We start from the raw sequence: 20015 nt of genomic DNA on the forward strand, positions 1-20015 counted from the left end.
GTTCTCATATGTCCTTTTCTTTTACTGAGTTCAGAACTCAGAGAAAATGTTTATCATCCTATGTAAATTATTTCTTTCTCTTCTGCCACACCCTGCTTTTCTTTCTTGAGGCAGCTGTGTTCATGTAGTCCCAGGCTGTCCGCAAACCTGCTACGTGGACAAAGCTCACCTTAAACTCCTTGTCTTCCTATTTCTGCCTCCTAATTCCACCTCCCAAGTATTTGTTTACAGGTGTGTGCTATACAACCCCTAGGTACCCTTTGAAATTTCAGACAAGAAGATGGAGGGTCGCAGGACTTACATAAGTTCCCCAGCTATTGGAGTTCAACGCAAACCTGTTGTACTCCATGGTTTTTGCATTCTTCCTGTTGGATAGCCAGTTAGGAATCACCCTCACTGTTTTGAACATGAGAATACAGGGTTTTCATGATTTTTTTTATTTTTTCAAATTTACCAATGAGTGAAATTAAAGTCATCTTATATACACATTCCTGATGAGTAGTGATGGGAAATGTGTAGAATCCAGTGAATTGTCTTAACTGGAATGTGTGTTCTGGGATCACAGTTAGTTGTAGTGAATCTGATTTGTGAGCAAGAGTTAAAGGCAGAATATTAGTTGTGCTTTCATTTCCATGTCGTGTGTGTGTGTGTGTGTGTGTGTGTGTGTGTGTGTGTGTGTACATGCATGTACCAAATGTGCAGTTAAAAAAACACAACTTTACCACGATAAAATTATTTACAATCCCAAAGCAAACATTCATTTACAAATTGCCATGGGTTCTATACAGCTTTATGGTATAATTTTGAATACATCTAAAGTATACATAAAGTTTGAAGAGGAACTTCAGTTGTGTTTTTGAACCAAAGAAACTATCAAACACAATAAACTGTGTATGGCTTTGCTTTGGCAGTAGCATGGGAAGCTTCATTCACTACCTTAACCTTGATTTGATGGGTGTACCGTTAAACTCACTGGGAAACTCACAGGCAGACAGCTGGGCAACTTATCCTTACCCTGGGGTCCAGGTTGTTCATTGTACTGGAGAAGGGAGGTTGTCTAGCGAGGCATGGGGATGCACACTCATAATATCAGCACTTAGGTAGCCGGGGGAGGCTCACTGAGACTTTGGAGCTGTCTCTTGAGACAGCATATGAGATCCTGTCTCAAGACCGTCATCAGTAGGAAGCCTTAGCAAGGTTTTCAGTGCCCCTTTGACCAACCTTTGAAGTTCCAGAAGTTTCTCCTGCTTTGAGGAGGGGATAAGAGAAAAGGGACGCACGCACGCACGGTTTCTTCCCAGCACTATTGAGAGGATAGAAATGCCACAGATTAACGGGGCATGATGGTGCATGCCTGTAATACCAGCACCTACATGGCAGCTGTAACATGACACATGACATCACAACATCGAAACCATCTGTAATTCCACTCCTAGGTGATCTAGCCTCCTTGTGTACCAGGCGTGCACGTGGTATACAGATATACTTGCAGATCAAACACCTGCACAGGTAAAATAAATAAGACATGGTCGCAGGGTGTTGTCCCCTAAAGTTTTCAATATTTCAAGTGTTATGCGGTGCCACCTTCCACATTAAGGTTGGGTCTTGATGGAATCTCAATGAGTATCTGAGGCTAGCTCCCCAATTTATTCTTCAACTTCCAGGGCACTAGGGTTATAGGCGTGAACAGCGCCTCCCACATTACTTTGTGTTTGTTTTGTTTTGTGGAGACCTTGCACTGTGGTGCGCTGATGCATTAACTGGAGTGAGAAGTAAGAGAAAATGCAGTTGCCATAATCTTAGAAAACACCATTGTTCAGTATTGTTTAGGATGCTCTAAGCCTTTGTCTTCCTCAAGTTGGCTTTGCATCGTCACAGACCCTTTTCATTTCATCTGTATAATTGATGCCCCTAAGGGATTTTCTTTTTAAATGCGCTATGGGTTAATTCTACACGTAATTTAACAGCTTTCAGGTATTCTGAAATGTCATTTTGTTGGATTGCCAAAGTGTCTGCCTCTCAAGCACTAGGGGGCCTCAGAAGATCAGCAGTTAGGTGCCTGGCATTTCCATTCTGAATACGAAGATTAGAAGTAGGTACATTTAAATTCTCAGATGCCGTTCATCTTGCTGAGAAGCTTGGTCCTTGGACACAGCGGTATTTTCTGTACTACACTGGAGACACTCAGCAGTGTGCAGGGAAGAAAGGAGAGAAAGGAGGACCTTTTTGGTAGTCGTAAAGCTTTGGCTATAGAGGCTACACGTTCAAAGAATTGGACACAGGAAAAATTCCACAGGCTCAGCTCGTGGAGAGAGGGCACAACAGTTGTAAATACATATGTGCCCAATGTCGGTGCTCTTAAATGCAGGAACGTTATTGACAGTTTGGAAGAGAAGTAGAGGACAATACAAACACCTCACTTTTGACAACGGGTAGGTCATCTGGAAGTGCCGTGAAGAGCTGGATTTGAAGTGGGCACTACCACAGGAGGCTGACTACCTACAAAACGTCCCGTGAACAGCGGAGTGATGTAATTCTTGTGTGCACAGATCGTGTTCTAGAGCAGACCCCATACTAAGCCATTAACAAATCTTAACACATTTGGGAATCATGTTATATCTTTTGTCACCATGATGGAATGAAACTAGAAAGCAGTGGGGAAAAAATATAAATATAGACAAAGTCAGCAGTACAGCTGAAACAGACAATTCTAAAACTACACAGCTGGAAACTGAAAATACAGCAAACTAACCCAAGGTCTGCAGAAGGCGTGAATAAGGGCATGACTGTAATTAAACCAAGCAGGAAAGCTATGGAACAAACCAACAAAATGAAGGGTTGGTTTTCCTTAAAGTGAAAAAAAAAATGGCAATATCTTCCCTTAGACTATGAAGAAAAAAGACTATAAATAAGACCAGAAAGGAAAGCACAGGCATTGTAGTCGGTACTCTAGAATGGAAAGGGTCAAAAGCCCAGCCTCTGGGGGAATGAGTGGATACCTTCCTATAAATAAAAAAACCCACTGAGATTGAGTCAGGAAGATACAGAAGACCTGATGAGTCAAGTAGCAAGTAGGCTGGAGTAGTGATTAAAAAGTTTGCATGCATGGGAAGCTGGTCTCTGCTAGAGCAGACCTTATCTCAACAACCCGAATACACACACAAACAAATGCTGAAAAATTTAAAGCCCCAGGAAACAAATGCTCCCAAGAAGCATTCTGACAGAACATCCACACTCATTTTATGAGGCCAGCACCTCAGCCTGATAGCAAGGCCAGGGAGATACCTCAAGGAAACCATCGGCAGCGGCTGTGCTGGACAGAGCTGATGCAGCCTCAGAAAAACACGAGCAAACAGGTAAAAGTACATCTGTGAAAACATGGCCTCTGTGAAGATGCAGAGCAAGAGCGCCCGCTCTCACTTCTGTTCAGCACACACTACAAGTACTAACAGCAGTTAGACATGAAAAGGGATAAAAGGCTTCCGACTTGAAAAGGAAGAGTTAGTTATCCCAATCTGTAGATGACACGGTGGTGCGCGCGTATGTTTAAAAAAAATCAGGATTCCACAATAGGGTTTTAAAACGAATGAAAAGGTTTCAGAAGAATGCCAATCAGGAATACAAAACTCAGTTGCACTTCTTTGTGACAATAAAGACTTATCTGAGCTAGAGATTGTGGTGTGAGCCTATAGTCCCAATGTTGAGAAAGCTGAGCCAAGAGGATCTTGAGTTCAAATCCAGCCTGGTTACATGGCAAGCTCTAGGCCAACCTTGTTTCATTATGAAACACTGTCAGTAAATACACAGATCCATCCATCATACATACATACATACATACATATGTCTACCTGTGCTTGTCTGAATTTGTTATAGCACTATATACACTGAGGTGGCTTTTATGACTTTATGTTTGGCCAGTGACTATAACTTTTTATCTAAATACAGTCTTCCTCTCTCCTTTAAAAAACCTATTTAGTTCATAGCAGGAAGTAATTAGAGTACTGTGTGTGGCTGTACCTTTTGTTTTGAAATACAAACTTATTGACAATATTGTGTTTTATAATTTATTTTTTTTGTAGTACCCTTGGTGCTGAATACATAATAGGTGTTGAGTAAACACTGTTTTACAAAGTACATTATGCCTTTTGAAAACGATTTAGTTAATATGTTTAGAACTTAACTCAAGCGACCCTCTAACGACTTTGGCATGGTGACTGCCCAAGAATGATTGACTCTAACAAAAGCTTCCTTTGCACGAGGCCTCAGGATTAGTGACACAGTGTAGAGTAACTTGGCTCAGTACAGAGTTCTGGGGATTAGTGACACTTTGGAAAATGGAAAGAAGACATGGCAAGAAAGGAAGAGATGAACTATGGTAATGTGAGCTCCGGCTTGTGTGGTTATGATGTGTTTAGTGTGGTTTGCAGGGGAAATGCAAAGGCTGTGCCCGTTTGTAGGGCAATTGCTCCATATGCAAGAATCTTTAAGAGCTGTCAGATTCCATCACTGAGCCAGCAGCTGAAACTTCTCAACACAACCGTTGCTGGCTGTTTCTTTGTTCTTGTCTTCAGATTTCTTTTTTCAAAGCAGACTTGGAGCTTATCAAGAGAAGGTTTTCACACAGGCTTGAGCTTTGGCTTTGTGGAGAGAAAGCATGTAGGAAAAGGTCAACATCTTCCTAAGGCGTAGGTGTGGGCTTCTCAAGAGACTTGCACCCGGGCGTCCTTAACAGTGGTCTCATGTAGATGTTTGGCTTCTAGAGTGTAAAGCTTTCTAAGGAACTCCATTTTCTTTTAGTAAGTGAGACCATAAGGTGAGGCACCTTCCCGGGGACTGTGGAATGGGAATACAGGCTGATTAGGTAGAGCTGCCCAGCACGAGGGTGGAAGAAAAATAGGCAGGCTCTAACTGAAGGAATTTCGTGAGTGTTGGTGAGATTCTCAGTTTACATCTGGGAAAGGAGTGGAGTTAAGTCACAGGTCATGCAGTGTGGGTAGCTGCTGTTTTAGCATCACCTTGGAAACATCCCTGCGGAGGAATACTGCGTCTGTGCAGTCAGTCTTCAGCTGAGTTTGTTTATTGCTGGATTCTTGACTTTGAGCTGGAGAAATGTTAACCAGACTCAGGGCTATGAGCTTCCTTTCACCTCCCACACCCCGTTATTTTCTCTGCTTTCCCATCCTGCCTCAGTTTCTCCCTCTGGAATCTTGTCTCCTTAATCTTTAGGGTTTCTGAGGCCAAAAATCTGTTTTTGTAACCTCTGTACTTGTAAACAGTGAAGGAGATCTTGCAATCCAGGGGTTGGAAGTTGATGTGTCTGGTCTAAGAGAGGCATGAGAAGGTCCCAAATGGAGATGAGAGCTCCTCACTGGACGAGACTCTGGAAGAGAGGATGCCTTTCCTCAGGATGCTAAGGCATGTCCTCACTGGACGAGACTCTGGAAGAGAGGATGCCTTTCCTCAGGATGCTAAGGCACGTTAACAATAAACACAGCAAGTGAATTAATGCAAAAAGAAGCACCAGAATACAACTTTAAAAAACTATTATGTGCCTGGCTATGGTGGCACACGCCTTTAATCCCAGCACTGGAGACAGAGGCAGGTGGAGCTCTGAGTTCGAGGCCAGCCTGGTCTACAAAGGGAGTTAGCTACAGGACAGCCAGAGTGACACAGAAACCCTGTCTCAAAAAACCAAAAAAAAAATAATAAAAAAATAGTTATGTATATGAGACCCATGAATTATTAAACTTGAGGTAAAATTTGACGTAGAGTTGACTAGGAGGCCTGAGGACCTGGCTCCCGGGCTCAGGTGTGTACAGCACTCTGTCTGTCTGTCTGTCTGCTTATTGTGTGGAGAAGTGGATTGTGTGCTGTGGCATGCAGAGGTCAGGGGGCCACTTGTGGGCTTTGGTTCTGTCCTATCTGTGGGTTCTAGGGATGAGACCCAGGCCATAGGCTTGGTGTGCCATCTCACGAGCCTTGTGGGCCTCTTCAGTGCCAGCACAGGTTGTCTGTCTGTCTGTGCTACTGAAAGCATATGGGGGCAGGATGGCTTATTTACTTTTTTTGTAGGGTGACTCCTTTAGCTTCCTGTGATCAGTTTGAATACACTACAGTAAACTCCAAGACACCAATAATGTGCCACTGTCTCACTCCCCTTGGTGTTTATTTTAGAGTAAGGCGAGGTCTGAACTCTACCTCGCTCTCCCTGTGACTTCTGCCCTGTACTGTATGAGTCTGAGTCTGTGCCTGAAGTATGCCTTGTGACTCTGTCCAGTGTAGCTGTGTCTGGTGCCTGAGAATGTCTGTCCCTGTGTGTCTGAGTGCGTTTCTCTGTCTTAAGGCTTCTATTATTGTAATGAAACACCATGACTAAAAAGCAAGATGGGGGGCAAAGGGCATTGCTGTGCATCATAAGGGAGTCAGGACAGGAGCTCAAACGGGGCAGGAACCTGGAGGCGGGAGCTGATGCAGAGGCCATGGAGGGCGCTGCTACTGGCTTGCTCTACCTGACTTGCTCAGCTGCTTCCTATAGAACCCAGAACCACAGCCCAGGGATGAAAGCATCCAGAAGGGTCTGGGCCCTCCCCACCAATCACTAATTAAGAAAATACCTTTTAAGCTTACCTTCCTTTCAGATAACTCTAGTTTGTGTGTCAAGTTGACATGAAACTAGCTAGCACAGTCCCTAAAAGGGGGGGGGGTGTTTCACTGTCCTTTGAGAGCAACAAACAAAGTTATTCATTGGAGAAGGAATGAGGGACACTTTACAGAAATCTTAACTGAGTTTTACAGGGATGAAGTCATCTACTCCAGCTGACCCAGATAGCAAACAGTAATACAAACATTATTGTTCACCAAACAATTTCCATATATTGTATAGTCAACATTCGTGATGGATATTCATTTTATAAGACTGCTTGTTTCCAGCAAGCGATTATCATAGTACGCATGCATTATATTTTAGTCAGAGGCATGGAACAGTACGTAATTTAAGATTACAGTTATGCATAGCTTGGATTGATTACATGGGAAATCCAAGGAAGTAAAGTTGATTGTTGCATTGTTCTCTTAAAGGCAGGTTAAACAGGTTGAATGCACAGTAGGACAGCAGTCATAAGTGACCTCAAGGTATATTATTAACTCTGGCTGTGAGGCCCAGCAAAAACTCTCAGAATGTAAATAATTTTGATAATATTGCATTGCTGCAATTTCTGGGCTCAAGAGTAAGACCCCTGGGTTGTCAAAAAGGAAGTAACAAATTCTATACAGATAGCATGGCAGAATGTGAGCGAGCCACCCACAGAGGGAACCCAGTGGCTGAATAGGTCAAATGTGTATACTGTTGTAGTGTTTGTCGGTGCATTAAACTAACAGCAAGGAAAAGAAACACAGTGATACAAATCAAAGCATAACACAAGATTACAGCTGCTCATAGATCTCCACGTGGGACTTCCCTTTATGGCTGCTGATGCAGCACACCTTTAATGCCAGCGCTAGGGAATCGGAGGCAGATGGGTCTCTGAGTTCAAGGCCAGCCTGATCTATCTAGTGAATTCTGGGCCAACCACATAGTGAGACTGTCATCAAAACAATAAACCAAAAACAAAACAAAACAAAACAAAACAAAACAAAACAAAAAAAAAACAAAACAAAGATCTAACTGTCAGTTTTCACTGGGCATGCATTTCTTCTTTGGAGTCAGGCGGGTGGCATGGTCCTGCCTCATGGGTTGTGACAGAGCAGAGCAGAGCAGAAAGGCTGCCGCCATTTCAGGCCATGGACTTTATATATAGTCCTATTTACCTAGCAGCACAGGCGAATGGAATGGTAGTGTTTTTCTCCCTAGGTGAGATGGGTCGCGGGGTCTTGAACAGTTCTTCACTGATCTGCTGGGGACAACAGAATCTGTGCTTTTTTGAGTCCTCTAGTCATTTCCAGTCGCCTTTGTCCTTGTTTGGGACATAATTATGAGCAGTGTCTGTAACCTTACCTACCAGCATCGGTACAGCTGTTGTTGTAGCTCATAGACACTTTGGCCACCCATAAGCTGTATTCTCCAGCTGTAGAAGTAAAATGGGGAATGTCCCATTAATTTTATTTTTATTTATTTTTTTTTTTCCGAGATTGGGTTTCTCTGTGTAACATTCCTGGCTGTCCTGGAATTCATTTTGTAGACCGGGCTGGCCTTGAACTCACAGAGATCCACCTGTCTCTGCCTCCCAAGTGCTCTGTTTAAAGGCATGCACCAACCCTTAATTTTAGGTAAGGACTTTCAATGCCAAGTTCTATTCTTGGGCCATTCGTAGACTTATTTCCAAGGCTGGAGTTGACATAACAGGTCCCTTATCTTTTGGACATTCCCACCACCTGGTACTACAGAAGTTCATTTAAAAAGGGACCGATTAAGGCAGAAAACATGAGTGAACACTCACTATCAAAAGAGAGTGAACATTTATTAACTTGAATGACCAGTTTTTCTCTTTTTAGGCAGGATCTCAGAAGCAGAGTCGGATTCATTTCATTCTTCCACATTACCTTGGGAAGGTGGCTTGTTAAAGCTCTGTGGGAGCCACTTCAATGCCTTGAGAGAACCAGGGCGCCCCCTAGCTGTTTTTGCATGTTCCAGAGTCTCACAACTTCATGTGTCAGCATGAGGAGTACAAACTTACCTTGTCTGCCACTCTGTTCGGGAGATTTATTTAAAGCACTGTGACATCTTTGAGTGGTTTTGAGAGCTCATTTCTCCAGGAGAGTGTGACTGTTATTAGTGGACTCTGGAGAAAGTGTGTGTCACTGTGTTGGTCACACAGTGGGTATGTAAGATTTGTCACTCTGCAGTTGGGAATTTAGATAAGGACAAATGCCATCCATGAAGTGATGTCAAAGCCGCTGGAAAATGCTGCCAGCTTTATTTACCCCAGGTCGGAGCTGGGACCACAGAAGTGTGGTCGTGTTAGACAGTTCAGCGGAATCAGAGTAATTAGTACAACTTTGGCTTAGTGACTCTACTTTTTTGTAGTTTATTTCAGCGCTGAATTAACTACTGCATATGTGCACTCTCGCTGAGTGTGAAATCCCAAAGTTTCACGTGTTTTAGTTGCTGTCGTGTAACACTTTGCCGAATTAGTAAAAACGTGGTGGTTTGAAACAACACTGGTTTGTTTTCTTAGTTCTAGAGGTTAGACACCCGAAATCGTGTAGGACAGATGCCAAGGTGTTGGCAGTGATGGCTATTTCTAGAAGTTGAGGGGGAGAACCCGTTTCCCGCCCTTTCCATCTGGCGGCTGCTTGCGCTCATGGTTTGCAGTGCCTGCTTCTGTTCACGCTACTCTTTCTTGTCCTGTTTCCCTGTCTTGTGGATGCCAGTGATCACATTTAGGGCTCACTGAAATCATCCACACAGCCTTCTCATGTCAAACTCTTTGACTTTGTCATATCTGGTAGCATTCAGATATATTGTAGGTCAGTATACAGCTTACCACAATACTTGTGATGTATTGAGCTCTTCATACAAAATATTACTTTAAACAGGATCTACTAAACATGCTTCATTTAGAAAAAGGGCATTATCTCACATTTTAATATGATGTAGAAGTTTGTCTTAGGCCTTAAATGACCATTTTCTTTTGCAAATTGTGTCATTAGTGGTTTTATAAAAGTGATTCTTTAATTTTATGACATCACTTAAACAGTGGGTTGAAATAGAACAGTTATAGTAACTCATATGGGAGTATTGGTTTCGTGATGGTTCTCCCACTTTTTTAATGCCAAAGAAACTGGCTTTATACTTTATACTTTCAGAGGAGCTGCAATCATAAAAATAGTCTGGAAAGTGCACTTGCAGACACTCAACCTCAGCATTAGTATTATGTCCGCTTGGCTATACTCTCTCTCCTTTTTTGTTTTCCCTTTTTATTTTCTATTAAAGCCCTTAAGAGTCAGGTAACACCACCATGCAGCCCTCCTTCCCATTTGAACAGCGCGGTGGAGTCTCCCTAACCCCTCCATCTTCACCGACCCTACAGAAGCCCGTTCCTCACGATGCTCTTTCTGACTCCTGGCAACCACGCCGATCTAGTCTGTCTGTTGGATTTGCTTCTTCTGAACCTTTCATCTCATGGCTGGTGTCTTTTGCCCAGCATGGTGTTTTCAGGGGTCTCCTGTATTCTCACAGGAGCTATCACCGAGTCTTCAGTGCTCAAGAGCGCCCCAGAACGAGTTAATAACATGGCCAGGGCTCTCTTGGATGGAGATACTGCATTTTCTTCATCAACCACTTGACAGATGCTCAGATCCTGTCCACTTTTGCAGATAGTGCTGTGGTGGAAATTCACTTAGGGGTGTCTGTGTGAAAATATGTGCTTCCGGTTCTCTTGGGAAACACCTAGACAGTGTTTGGGGCAAGTGTTTGGTAACTTGCTTTAGCTTTTTTGTGCATCCACGTGGGTACTCATTGTTTAACTTTTTTCCCTATTTGTGACCCAGGCATGTGCCACAGAGGTAGAGCAAGGCCTTGGCGGCTGTCGTGGTGATGACTCACTCTGCTTGTTGTCCTTCCTAGTGTCCACACTTTTCTTGTGTGGGCTGCACTGCTGTCTCAGAAGAAATGTTTGGGAAATTAACGTTCTTCTTCGGTTACATTAATTGATGTTTTAGAAGAATAGAAGAACATTTGTGTAGCACACACCAGCCTTAAACTTGTGGTTTCTAAGCCCCAGCCTCCTGATTGCTGGGTAGGGGGAATGGGCCACCATCTTGGCATTGGATTTTATTTACAGCCCTAAATTTTGGGTATAAAGACACTTAATATGTCTGATAATAAATCTGGTAAAAAAATTTTTTTTTGGTAGTTTAGATTTTCTATTGGGAAGAAGAGGGATTGAAATGTCTCTTTTTTCCTTTATTCTAGAGACATATTATTACATCTCTCCATTAGTTTGTGCCTTTTTCTTGGCTTTGACACCTATTTGGATTATAATCGCTGCCAAACATCCTGCTACCAGGACAGTGCTCCACTCAGGCTGGGAGCCGGTCATAACAGCCATGGTCATTAGCAGGTGAGTGTTGGGGGAGTGGGAGGGGGAATGAGCATGTTCTGTGTAGGTGCGTATGGTACTAAACCAGTTTCTTGGACTAGCAGTGGGGCATGGGTTAGATGAATCCTAGTGGGGCTGCAAAATGGAATATTAGCCACCCAGAATAACATTGCTACAGGTCTGTTGCAATGGAGAGATGCTTGCTCTGTCCACAGTTGATGAAAAAGGCAATCTGGGAGAGAGTAGGAATGCTCTGTAAAATGTGGTAAACTGAGAGTCGTGTGTGCTCTTTGGATTTGGATAATACAAAGATCAAAATCAAGAATGGAAAGCCATTAAGAGGAGCTAGAGGATGACAGCTGTGCCTCTGTGCCGGAGACCAGCTCTTCAGAGTATAGGGCAGTGAACATAAGGAAAGATACCTCTCAGGATTAGGAAAACAAATGTGGGATTGGCTGATTGTCAGATATAGAGAGAAGGCATTTGTGGAAGCTTTGAGATGCATCCTTATCCACCACAGAAGTCACTAAATACAGGTCTAAAACTAAAAGTGAGAAATAGAATTTTTACATGCTGCTTAGCAACGTCGAGGCTACAGTGGAAAGTGACTCCTAGTGCAAAGAGTCTGGGAACGGGGTTAAGAACGACTGTCAGACGATGCCAGCGCTTTTGGTCTGTGACAGCATGTGGGTCATTTGTAGGTAGATTGCATTTCCTGGAAGATTTAGGCAACAGGATTCTATGGGCATTGGGACTGACGGCATCTTATAGTAAATAAACCACAGACAAGCCTCCGGGTTCCGTTGAGATACTGAAAGTGTATGGCTTGCCACTGAGTTGTATTAAAATAGCCATCTTACTTCCCAGACTTCTCAAGCTCAGCTCTTTCCATTGCTACAGCTCTCCGTGGTAATACAATGGCGATCCTTCTAGTTTTAGCACAGTAGAAACCGCCCCTTTAATGCCTGCTTGCTTTAAAGATGAGAAGACATTGTTTTGCTGGTGGATTTCTAGGAGGTTGAAGCTAGCAAGCTCCAGGCCAGCTAGAGCTATATAGCGAGACCCTGTCTCAAACTAAACAAAATGAAAAATACTATGTGCAGAAGACTTTGAAGGGACCAATAGTCTCATTGTTTTAAGGCCTTGAAATAGTTAACAATGTCTCATAGGTCCTTCTTGATAGTTTAGTGCGGTTACCATATGTATAATCTGGAAATTATGACACATACCTATAATCCCAGCACTTGATAGGCTGAGGCAGAGGACTGCTGTAAGTTCAGGGCAATCTTGGGCTATATAGCAAGACCTTGCTCCCCCAATGGAGAGGACAAAGATAAATGAAACAAACAAACAAAAACTAATGCACACACATTACTGGATGGTTATGGTGTTTGTTGTTTAGTGTGTGTAGTCTGCATGTATGCTGGTGTGTGCCCCGGGATCCAGCTGTGGAGGCCGGAGGTCCACACCAGGGTCAGAGTGTCTCCTGTGGCACTCACTGAACCTGGAGATCACTGATTGGCTGGCCAGCATGGCTAGCAACCTGAAGATCCCTGTGTGTCTGCCCCCCACTGCAGAGACCACAGGCTCCTCTTCCCACACCTGGACTTGAGTGGGTGTTGGGCTCTAAACTCAAGGCTTTGTGCTTATATAGTCAGTTCCTCATCCACTGAGCCTCTCCTGCCCCATGGCCACTTTTATTTCCAATTTGTTGCTGTTAATGTTGACTTCTTCTTTGAATACTCTTTGCCTGATTTTTATGATGCATAAATAAACATTGTTCTCTACAAGGCAGGGGTGTCTGAATCTCAGAACAACTTGAGATTCTCTTCCATTCTTCTTTCCTAATATGTGGTTTTCTTTCTTTCAGCATTGGGGGCCTTATTCTGGACACAACTGTATCTGACCCAAACTTGGTTGGGATTGTCGTTTACACGCCAGTTATCAATGGTAAGACTTGAAGGTACTGCCTCATGATGACATCACTTTTAGGTACCCACACATCTTCCTACTCCATCCATGTCTTCCTTCAAACTCAAGATGTGACTCAGAGTGGAAATTCTCCGTACAGAGTGGTCTCCGTACAGAGAATACTTTTTGGAAAAGAGCTGTTCCTCAGTGTGTGTTGGTGTAGTGCGTGTGTGCTTGTGCCCACAGAGATCAGAAGAGGGCATTGAATCTAGAACTAGAGTTACAGATGGTTGGGAACTACTATGTGGGTGCTCGAAATTGGAACTGGTTCCCTGCAAAAAAAAAAAAAAAAAAAAAAAAGCACTGAATAATGTCTAAATATGCAAGGGATGTGCTATTTCTCACCCTCCTCGAATAATCTGATATTTATTATGCATCTATGTAAGTGTCAACTAACCACAAGTCTTTTATGCCTGTTATATATGATTTAATCCTCATGTAAGTAATTAGTCCAAGATGGAATACCTCCTGTATGATGGTGAGTCAAACTCCAAAGCCAGATCTGCTTAATTCCCAAATCTATACTATTTTTCTCTCTTAAAACATACAACTACTAATTTATGTGAGTTATCTGATACATATATGCATGTGTTTAAAGTAAAGCTTGTCTGTGTTGATATGACTCGGATACCATTAAATGTTTACATGCCTCAGAACAAATAGCATTTTCTAAAATGCATTGGTCACACTTGCTCTGTAAGATATTAATAAGTACGATTTGAGAAGTGAGTTCTGTGACCAATTAAATTCAGTAAGCATTAAATTAACAGAATTTTTGACTACAGGTTACTGTAAGCCATTACTGTGCTAATAACTTCTGCTGGAAGTATTGGAATGTCTGAATCTAAGCTTTCTACCCAAGACCATGCTTGATGACCCACTGAATTAGAGGTTATATATTTATTTACTTACTTATTAGTGGACTAGGGAATGAGCCCAGGGCCTGACATGTGCTGTTACATGAAATTCAGCCTCGACTCATAGCATTATTTTCTTTTTAAGTATTTTATTAATTCTTCGAGACTGTCACACAATTTGATCATGTCCAATTCCCACTGCTCTCCCTGGCTATCCCAGGGATATTCCTAGCCTCCAACCTTCATGTCCTCCTTGGTGTTTTTCTTTAACAACCGTCACCTCTAGTTTGTGTTAGGGCATGGGGCATTCACTAGAACGTTGTCAGTTTACCAGGAACCACGCTGTCTTAGTTAAGGCTTGCACTGCTGTGGAGAGACACCATGACCACGGCAACTCTTACTAAGGAAAACATTTAACTGAGGTGGCTCACATTTTCAGAGGTTTCGTCCATTATTATCATGGTGGTGTGCAGGCCGACATGACACAGAGCTGATGTTCCTACATCTGGACTTGTAGGCAACAGGAAGTGGTCTGCCTCACTGGGCATGGCTTGAGCATCTGTGAAATCTTAAATCCCGCCTCCACAGTGAGCACACTTCCTCCAACAAGGCCATACCTACCCTAACAAAGACACACCTCCTAAGAGAGGTATACCCTTTGAGGGCCATTTTCTTTCAAACCACCACACACACCCTTAAATAAAACTGACTTTACCTACTCCAGAAATTGTTACTGTCCATAACCCCTCAGTTAGGGGTAGAGGCTCATGAACCCCTTCCCACTCTATGCAAGAATGTTGACTGGGTTGTGCAGATCTTATCCGGACAAACACAGTCTGTACTTTGACTAGTTGTGAGTTTCTGCAGTAACTACTGCCCATGTCTGGAGGTCCTACTCATCTATGTATACAAACGTAATGAGAGGGCCGTGCAATACTATGTTCTTTGAGCATAATACAGTGTCAGGTTCACTCTTGGGCCTGTAAGCTCCCAGGCATGGATTCTTGACAAGATCTCTAGTACCAGGCATGTGTTTCTCCCTGTAGCTGGGCCTTAAACCCAACAGAAGGTGGTTGGTTCCCTTCATAGCACCTGCACCACTACTGCACCTGCGGGCATGTCTTGCTTATGCCAGTCTTTATTACATTCCACAAGATTCACAGCTGGGCAAGATTGTTGACGGCTACTCCCAGTCAGGCAGCCCACATAAGCACCTCCCAGCATTCTGAAACTAGTCTGCAGGGAGAAAGCTTCTTGGGTCAGTACCAGCTTGATGTCTCCAAGTTCTGTCACCAGTGCATATATATGCTGTCTTCAGCAAGAAGGTCTTAATATCAAGTTCTAATAGGTAATCAAGAGCACTAGCAGTAGCCTGTGTTGTTTTGGGGCACCCCAATGCTATTTTTCAAATAAAATACCATTTTGTATATAGGATCAGAGATTTGTACCATTAAACCCTTCTGTCTTCTGTCGTATTTTTCTTTGTTTTAAACCCCATAGTGCATTATTATTCATACTTTAGTTATTTTTAAAAAACACTAAGCACAATAAAATGGCATTTTCTTACACAGAATGGCATTTCTAGTTTTTCCTTTGTATGCCTCCCTCCACCTGACTGTCATGCACTGTCCATGAGCTTGAAGACGTTCCTGTCAGTGAGTTGTATAGGGTCATCTTGATCAATAGGGCCTTGCTGTCTCTTGTGGACAACCAAAGGCCTTAGCATAGCCTGGGTTGTTTCAGAGTTCCCATGGGGCCCTCTGTAGTCCACATTTGCTGATAAGTGGGCTTCTTCAGGGGGGTGAAACAGTATTCTCTGTGGCTGTCTGGAACATGCTTTGTAAACTTGAATGGACTCAAGCCTGTGCTCCCCTATAAGTGTGCTTTTACTTATTAAATATTAGAATATAGACCTTGGAAGCAGCACCTGTAGTTTTTATTATTATTATTATTACGTTGTGGTGGTGTAAAGAGGGTTAGGATGGAAGTCTAAGAGAGCCTTTATCTGTGATGAGCAGTGTTAGGGGTGTTAGCAAGTGGGCAGAGGAACGATGGAGGGCAGATTGGGACCGCACGAGGGATGGGAATGATGAGGGGCGAAAGACAGGCCCGCCATACCCGAGTAGAGCAAGGGAGAAAGGCTCCCTCATCGAGAGTCTGGTGGAAGCAGGGTAAGGGAGGACGGAGACTGAGGAGGGGACTCACAGCTGACAGGCTCACTTGTGCCAAGTAACTGGAACGACCCCCCAGGACCGGTTTCCCAGCCTTCCTGTCACGGCGCGCAAAGAACAACGATGGAACTCTATGTTGCAGGAGCCACTCGTGGCCATTCTAAGGATTTAGGAGGTTGTCTCAACTACCTGTAACTCATTTATACATGCTGGGCAGGGAGTTCTAACCCAGGGCAGTGTTTTTTAAACTGTTTTTTTTTTTTTTAAAAAATTCATTTTCTGAAGGAGCCATTTAAAATAATTTCCCCTAAAGATGTCTATACAAATGAACATTACATGTATATTTTTATACCTATCATATATATGGCTGAGTATAAAGTTATACATATACATATCTTATGGTTATATTACACACATATAGAGAATATACATACATACACACACATACTTTATACACTAGAGGAATACAGTATTTCTTCCCTATGCCCTCATTAGAAAATGCATGAGCTAGGGTGGAAAATATGGAGAGAGACTTGGTCAGTTATTAGTCAGCTTATGCACAGTGTAGGAAAACAGTAAATAAAGGCAGATGGGGTATGGGAGTTTAATGTACCAGCCCTTATCCAGATGTAAGGGGCTTTGCCTGCACTTGGAATATAGAAAAGGGGGCGTGTCTCTCCATCTCTCCATCCCTGTGCACCTCCTGAAACCAAAGACTACTGCGTATGAGCACTGATGGGGAGTCCTGTTTGGAGGGTGGTCTCGCAGGGGCACGTGAAGGGGCTGAAACACATAGTTCACATGGGAGGTGCTAGATCAGTTGCTGAGCAGATTAGGAGCATAATTTGCCTTTTAAGGAAATGAACTTTCATATTGGGTTCCATTGAAGATATGCAAAGAAACATTCTTGATAGAATCTGAAACATAATCTTTAATGTGAACGTGAAACCTTTGCTGGAAACAGACTTTTAAGGGACTCCTGAGATGAACCTGCTGGTAATCCCTTGTTAGCACCAGGTATTTTTACTATTAATGAGCTTATTCTAGCATGATATACCTAAAATTAGCTCCGGTGCATACTGAGGAGTCTCGCTAACTCTTTAGTATATTGACAGGCTTTTTCTACTGATTATTTTAATTTATACAAGGCTATGTTTAGAGGTTTTCGCTTGCTTTAATAATGCAATTAGTGTCTGTAGAATTTAAATAATTCAGAAGCTATGTTAATAACAAATTCTTAAAAGCAAGTGTAGAAAACAGTATCAAGAAAGCATTCTTTGACATCAGAGAAAGCTATCCCAAGGTAGTGATTTTGCAGTAATTAAAGGATGTAACCAGCCACCCTGACAAGACTGTGACGAGCTGCCATTTACTGGTGTCTTCACTAGTAACGTTGCTTCTCCTCATGGGGAGAAGCACTATTAGAGTGTTTCTAAAGTCACGGCAGAAGGCTTTGAGATGACTTCCATGCATACGGCAGCACGGAAGTGATAAATGGTGTTTCTACAGATTTCTACCAAGGCATCTGTAGCTCTCTGAGAGAACTACAGATGATCATTAATAGCCCAGACTCAGGAAAATCTCAGCTGTGGTAGAGCGGCTCAAGCCTAATAGTGCATGCTGTCTGTATCTCCACTGAAGCATCCCCATCTAATAAGACACCAGATGGAATATTACACTGAGAGAGTCCCCCGAATGAGGAGGAGGGAAAACACACTGGCATTCTGCGGAAGTAGCTGCTGTTGGGAAATGTTATCTGCGGCCTTTTGCTTTGTATCAAGTCCATTCTTACTGCCGATTCTGCTGCATTTTGAGAGGCTGTGAACCGAAGCCCCATTTTAATCAGCTTCTTCCTCTCTGCTTCCCCAGAATCTCTGTGACAGCTCTTCCGTCCTTTGGGCAAACGCTCTCCCCCCTTCAGTTGCTGGGATGCATTAATTCACTCAGGAGGATGAGTCACTGGCCTTGTGAATATAGTGTTAGCACAAGTACACTCATGCTGTGTGGGGTGTGCTGCTATCATTGCAGACTGCAAAAGGGAGCCCTGACAGAGAACTCCAGACTTAAAGGCATAGTTGTCACTAAGCAGGGGCTGGTGCTATATAGCTCAGTGGGTGTCACACTGAAGGCCTGAATTTAACTTGTCCCGGAAGCAATAACAAAGCTGGGAGCCACAGAGTGTCCCTGTAGCACGGCCACTGTCCTTGGTTCTCCTGCGGCAGAGACAAGAGGAGCCCTGGAAGCTAGCCAGCTAGCCTAGGGTACTCAGTTACAAAACAACCGCAAGAAAGAGACCCTTCCTCAAACACCTGAGGCTCTCCTTTGTCCTCTACATGTGCATTGTGACACGCAGTGCGCACACGCATGCACGAGTGCACCCACACGCACGCATGAGAAACTCAGCAGGCAAGCAGAAGTCCACTAACTTTGTGCACGTGTGTGAAAGTATGTAGTGTGCGTGTATGACGTGTGGGATGGTGCGCCCATGTGTGTGCAAAGACCACAGGAGAGTGTCAGGCATCCTGCTCTATCGCTGCCCACCCTGCCCCCTCGAGAGGGCATCTCTTACAGACCCGGGAACTGTGCAGGTGGCCAGCAGCTCCAGTGATCCTCTGTCTCCAGGGTTCCACAGCACGTGGCCCCGGCGTATGGCGTATGCCCAACGTTTGCACAGATGGAGGAATTAGGATTCAGGTCTTTAAGTTTGTGTGGCAAGCTCTCTCACCCTCTGAGCCCGCTCCAGCCCCTGGGTTAACCTCTTTGGTGAGCTGTCTGCTAAGTCCCTTGTCCTTTTTTCTGTTGTTACTCGTAGGTTTTCTCCCTCTTTGCCTAACGTGTTCTCTGGCGAGCTAAAGTTTTAAATTTTATAAACTTTCCCTTCGTGTTAAAGGATAATTTCCGTATGTATTAGTCAGTATTCTCCAAAGAGTGGCAGTGGGGAGGGGTGAGGAGAAAGGGGGAGGGAGGGAGGGAGAGAGAGAATGAGAGGAGGTGTGGTAGTTATACTTTCTTTGGATCATCAGCTCTCACGTAATGATATAGAGACTTCTTATTAAGTAGGAAAGGTTGGCCTTAGCTTAGGCTTGTTCCCAGCTAGCTCTTAAACCCGTTTATATTAATCTACATTGTGCCACATGGCTTCTTACTCTCCTCAGTCCTGTATGTCTGACTTGCTCCATGCCTCAGATTCCTCCCAGAATTCCTCTCTGTCCCCAGAAGTCCTGCCTGTCCTCTCCTGCCTAGCTGTTGGCCATTCAGCTCTTTATTAAACCAGTCAGAAGGTGCCTTAGCAGGGACACATCTTCACAGAGTACACAAAGACTATCCCACAACACTAGAGAAACTGGCTCATGCACTTATGGAGGCTGAGAACCCTACCAAGAGGCCAGTTCCGGAACCAGGGAAGCAAGTGGCAGAAGGCTTCAAAACCCAGAGTTCTTCTGACAGGAGGGCACCCCAACTCCAGGACAGGGTCCTTTCCTTCTGTCCAGGTGCCAGGCATTGCATGGACTCCACTCACGAAGAATGCCCTTTCCCTCATCTCCTGTGCTCCTCCCATGCAGAAACACCCTCCTGGCCACACCCAGGGATGATCTTTCGCCATCATCCACATGCCCTGAACCCCGTTGAGCTCATACTCAGCATTGGCAGTGTGCTATTGCAGCTTCGCAATTTTGTTTTTAATTCACCTGGAATTGGGTTTTGTGTTTTGTATGAGAGTCAGGACCAGATTTCAGGGTTGATCTGTGCGCCCCACCCTGTAGTACACACCCAGCTTGTATGTGTGTCAGGCTAAGAGCTTTTAATCGTGACTGTTGAGCTGTATCGGGTTTTCTCCATGTATTCTTATAACCATGTTACACCCCCCTCCATTTACTTGTTAATGAATGACATTAATTTCCTTCCAGATGTTAAATTGGTCTTTCATTCCTTGGATAAGCCCAATTTGGTTGTGATGTATCACACATTGAGTATTT

At 43.7% G+C, this 20015-nt stretch overlaps 1 protein-coding gene across 4 annotated transcripts in view; it reads left to right on the forward strand.

The window, feature by feature from the left end:
- The window catches only part of Slc41a2 (solute carrier family 41 member 2), a 67422-nt gene that overhangs the window by 33144 nt on the left and 14263 nt on the right, over nt 1-20015 (forward strand). For all 4 annotated transcript variants that reach the window (XM_051206215.1, XM_051206216.1, XM_051206214.1 and 1 more), the window contains exons 7-8: nt 10913-11060; nt 12910-12989. In XM_051206215.1, the coding sequence (XP_051062172.1) occupies nt 10913-11060; nt 12910-12989 (228 nt within the window). The remainder of the gene's footprint in view (nt 1-10912; nt 11061-12909; nt 12990-20015) is intronic.

This window comes from Phodopus roborovskii, unplaced genomic scaffold, assembly GCF_943737965.1.
Source record: "Phodopus roborovskii unplaced genomic scaffold, PHOROB, whole genome shotgun sequence".
Lineage (NCBI taxonomy): Eukaryota > Metazoa > Chordata > Mammalia > Rodentia > Cricetidae > Phodopus > Phodopus roborovskii.